Raw genomic sequence first — 3,473 nt, 5'->3', positions numbered from 1 at the left:
CCCCCCCCCCCCACCAAGAGACTACTGTGACTGATGGCAACAACAATCACATTTCAGATCCTCCTTTTAAATTAACCAATCATGTCTACCAAACTGAACCAGAACAATTGAAAACTTATGAAAAATTATCATTTAACAAAATAGTACAGCAGCAATTTGCTGTTACCTGATCTTCAGAGAATAAGATTCCTTTCTGGGCATTTATTTTCTTAAATAGATCTCCTCCTTCACAGTAATCCATCACTATGTAGAGGCAGCCATTTTCTGTAAAATAAACCACAAAGTATTTAAAAAAAGAAAAAACAAAAACAAACAAAAAATTCCTTTAACATAACTTTCCGAGTATGCTCACTGCAGTCACAGAAAAGCAACAAAAAAAATCAACCTTTTCACATGCAGCTTCAGATATCATTTATTAGTCCTTTTTTCAAACTTGAAGCAAAAGGTTTTTATTATTTCGAGTTGCAAAGCAGAAGCTTCCCACTTCTGCTAACATCAGACTATTTTGTTATGGAGAAAAGAAAATGACATCTGCTGAATCAATGCCCCCAAATGGGGTTCAAAACCACTATGAAATGAAAGGTGTCACTTACTGAAGGCAATATAAACCCATTCTTCTTCTGCTTTCAAACATCCCATAGATTCCCTACCCTAAAAATAGAGATTTTAACTTCTGATTTAGGTAGCTGCCTCTATCTGCCCAATTCTTACTTGGAGTTTTACCTGGACAAGGTATTAATATTCATACTAAGTGCAAGAACATGGCAATCATCAGCTCTCACACCACACACAGAGTTCATATCAGAGACTGAAGAACAGTTAAACTTCCAGCAGACAGTGCCAGCTGGAAACAATTCTTTTGTAATTTTTTAGTGAAATTTGGGAAGACTTTCAAAAGTCCTATTAAAGTTTCCACTAGGAGGTATGAACATATCTATTTCATTCAAAGTTAGAGCTTTGCTTCCCAATGCAATCTTGTCCAGTTACTGATGGAAAAGAGAGATTAGGCAGAAGCAAATTGCAAGTTACTAAAACCAGAACAACTACATTACTCACATATTAGAAATGATTCTGAGAAGAGCTAAATAAATGCGTATATCAATCAATTTTGCTACTAAAAAAAAAATATCTTATTTTAAGAGTTCATAATAGCACTTAAGAAACCTCTAGATATGATTTAATTAATTTTAATCTAAGTCACTTAAATTGCACTCCCACAGAATGCTTCTGAAATCTGTCTTAAAACATCAAACCCAGGATTTTTCTTTTTTGCTTACAGTGGTTTGTATCTCGGTTAAGCTTTGCAATTGGTATTATTTTAAAAGATTATTCTAGGATCCTGGATTTCTTGCAGACCTGTTGCTAAAATAATTCTCTTTTATAAACCAAATCAGTGTGCTCAAAGTCAATGTGCTTTAGCAATAAAGATGCAACACGAAGTCTTATGAACTGCAGATTACAGGATCTACACCTTGTAAGGAGAACAAAAGAAAAAGGCAGTCTTAAAAAACAAGGCTATATTACCCAAAAGACAATAGAGTGGATTTATAAAGCAGAGACTCTGGCTGTGCGATAAAACCATGGCATTACATTATAATTTAATAAAGAGGAATTAAAAAAAAAAAAAAAAGCCACCCCCAAAGACATATGGAAGTTAGCAGAAGGGAAGGAAAGCAGTGTCCCTAAACAGTATTTCAAGTTGAAATTTTGGATTTTGAACAACATTTTAACTTATATGATAGGCTCTTGGAATCTTTTACCTGTTCTGCTCATTTCCCAAAACATTCACAGTGAAAACAACATGAGATTATTGTTTCTCCTGCCTTCATAGCCTGATGAAATAAACAGTCCCATCTATTTTTCCAGCTCTGAAAGCAGCAATATGATTGCAATTACTGAAGACTGCATTCTAAGACAGCAGACTTTGAGACAAAATCTGCTTTTGCTAGGTTATCAATACCCAAATTTAGCCCATACTCACATTTAACATACACAAGCATTCAAGCCATTAGGGTATACACAAGGAGACATACACTCTAGAGAAACAAGACACCATAACGCTTTCATTTAAGCATCAACCAAAAGTGGTGCATGTAAGGAAGAGGCATGCACATTTCTGTTTAATTGCTGCACTTTTAAAAATCAATATTACTTTCAACTGTGCAGGGAGATTGTGGGGAAAAAAACAAAAACAAACCAACCCATTCAAAGGAACTGAAGTAATGGAAGTATTAAAAAGACGATTAAAATGAAAACACACTAAACGCAGTAAGTAGTGCACAGACAGTCACTACCATTACTTCACATTCTAAGGTCTTAATTAATCTTACCTTCAAATGACTCCCTATACAGGACAATATTTGGATGTTTCATGTTAGCCAACACAGCAACTTCTCTCCTTGATTCTTCTCTCTCCTTATTTGACATCTTCAGAAGGAAAATAATGATTTTTCAGAACAGAAATACAAAAAGAATGGATCAGGAATTAACAATAATCACTCACCTTTGAGATGTTAATTTCTTTAATAACATACTGTTGGCCATTTTCTTTAGCTTTGACAAGAAATGCTTTCCCAAAGGATCCTTCTCCAATCTTGCGTACTTTAATATATTTATCCATAGTTATCTTCTTAAGGCATCGTTTTTTGAGTACTAGGGAAAAAAAAGCCCCACAGAAAAATATTAGTTCGCTGTACCTAATCATCTAGCTTGCTAGGTCACATTACATTCAATCCATTTGTCTCCTCAGTTGCATCACATACTTTGTAGCTTTTCTGTAAACCATCTACTCCCAGTCTCAATTTTATTTTGGTAGAGTTGGCTCACCTGGTGTAGAAAAAAGGCTGCACTGCCGAAACCAACAATCAGGTTTAATCTTTCAACTTGACAGACAGTATAAAGTAAAAAGCAGCATTTTACCTTTAAATAAGGTATACAGTCAGTGCCATAACTTCCGATTCAGCTAGCACACAATCATAATACAGAGGTATTGCACCTCGTTAACAATCTTGCATTCACCTTTACTTAGAAGAACTACAACAGTGTGTGTGTGGAATCCCTACACATTGTTTCTTAAGAAGCACTAAATCTAGTATTTTGGAAGTCAGTCATGATAATGAAGCCAAAAAAATGGACTGAATTCAAAAGAACCCCCTCAAGTTTAGAATCATTATTTAACATACGACCTTAATTCTGACTGGAAACGGGGTTTTTTTTTCCTCGAAGTACAGAAAGATAGTGTAGCATGAGGTTGCACTTACTCAATATTAACACTAATTTCTCTTTTCGTCAGTGGTTAAGCATAGCAGGCAGGACATAATTTTAACCTCACATGGCTTTACTATGTTCTCTTTCTATCCCTGCTTTGGTTATGACACAACTTACACTGTACTACAGCTAAGCCAGCTGCATTAGGCATAAACCTGAGCTCCTACTGCACGCTATTCTGTTCAAATACAAACCATCGATAAGCA

At 35.2% G+C, this 3,473-nt stretch overlaps 1 protein-coding gene across 1 annotated transcript in view; it reads right to left on the bottom strand.

Moving 5' to 3' along the window:
* Nucleotides 1-2,648, bottom strand: part of LOC104409756 (serine/threonine-protein kinase Nek1-like) — a gene marked incomplete at its 3' end in the record, with an annotated part of 7,348 nt that extends 4,700 nt beyond the window's left edge. The window contains exons 1-3 of the mRNA XM_010019719.1: nt 2,504-2,648; nt 2,331-2,427; nt 167-264 (exon numbers count right to left, since the gene is read on the bottom strand). Coding sequence (XP_010018021.1) covers nt 167-264; nt 2,331-2,427; nt 2,504-2,620 — 312 coding nt within the window. The remainder of the gene's footprint in view (nt 1-166; nt 265-2,330; nt 2,428-2,503) is intronic.
* Between the last annotated feature and the right edge of the window lie 825 nt (nt 2,649-3,473).

This window comes from Nestor notabilis, unplaced genomic scaffold, assembly GCF_000696875.1.
Source record: "Nestor notabilis isolate BGI_N333 unplaced genomic scaffold, ASM69687v1 scaffold29478, whole genome shotgun sequence".
Taxonomy (NCBI): Eukaryota; Metazoa; Chordata; class Aves; order Psittaciformes; family Psittacidae; genus Nestor; species Nestor notabilis.
Note: the sequence above shows the minus strand (reverse complement) of the source record. Positions and strands in the feature narration are given on the sequence as shown.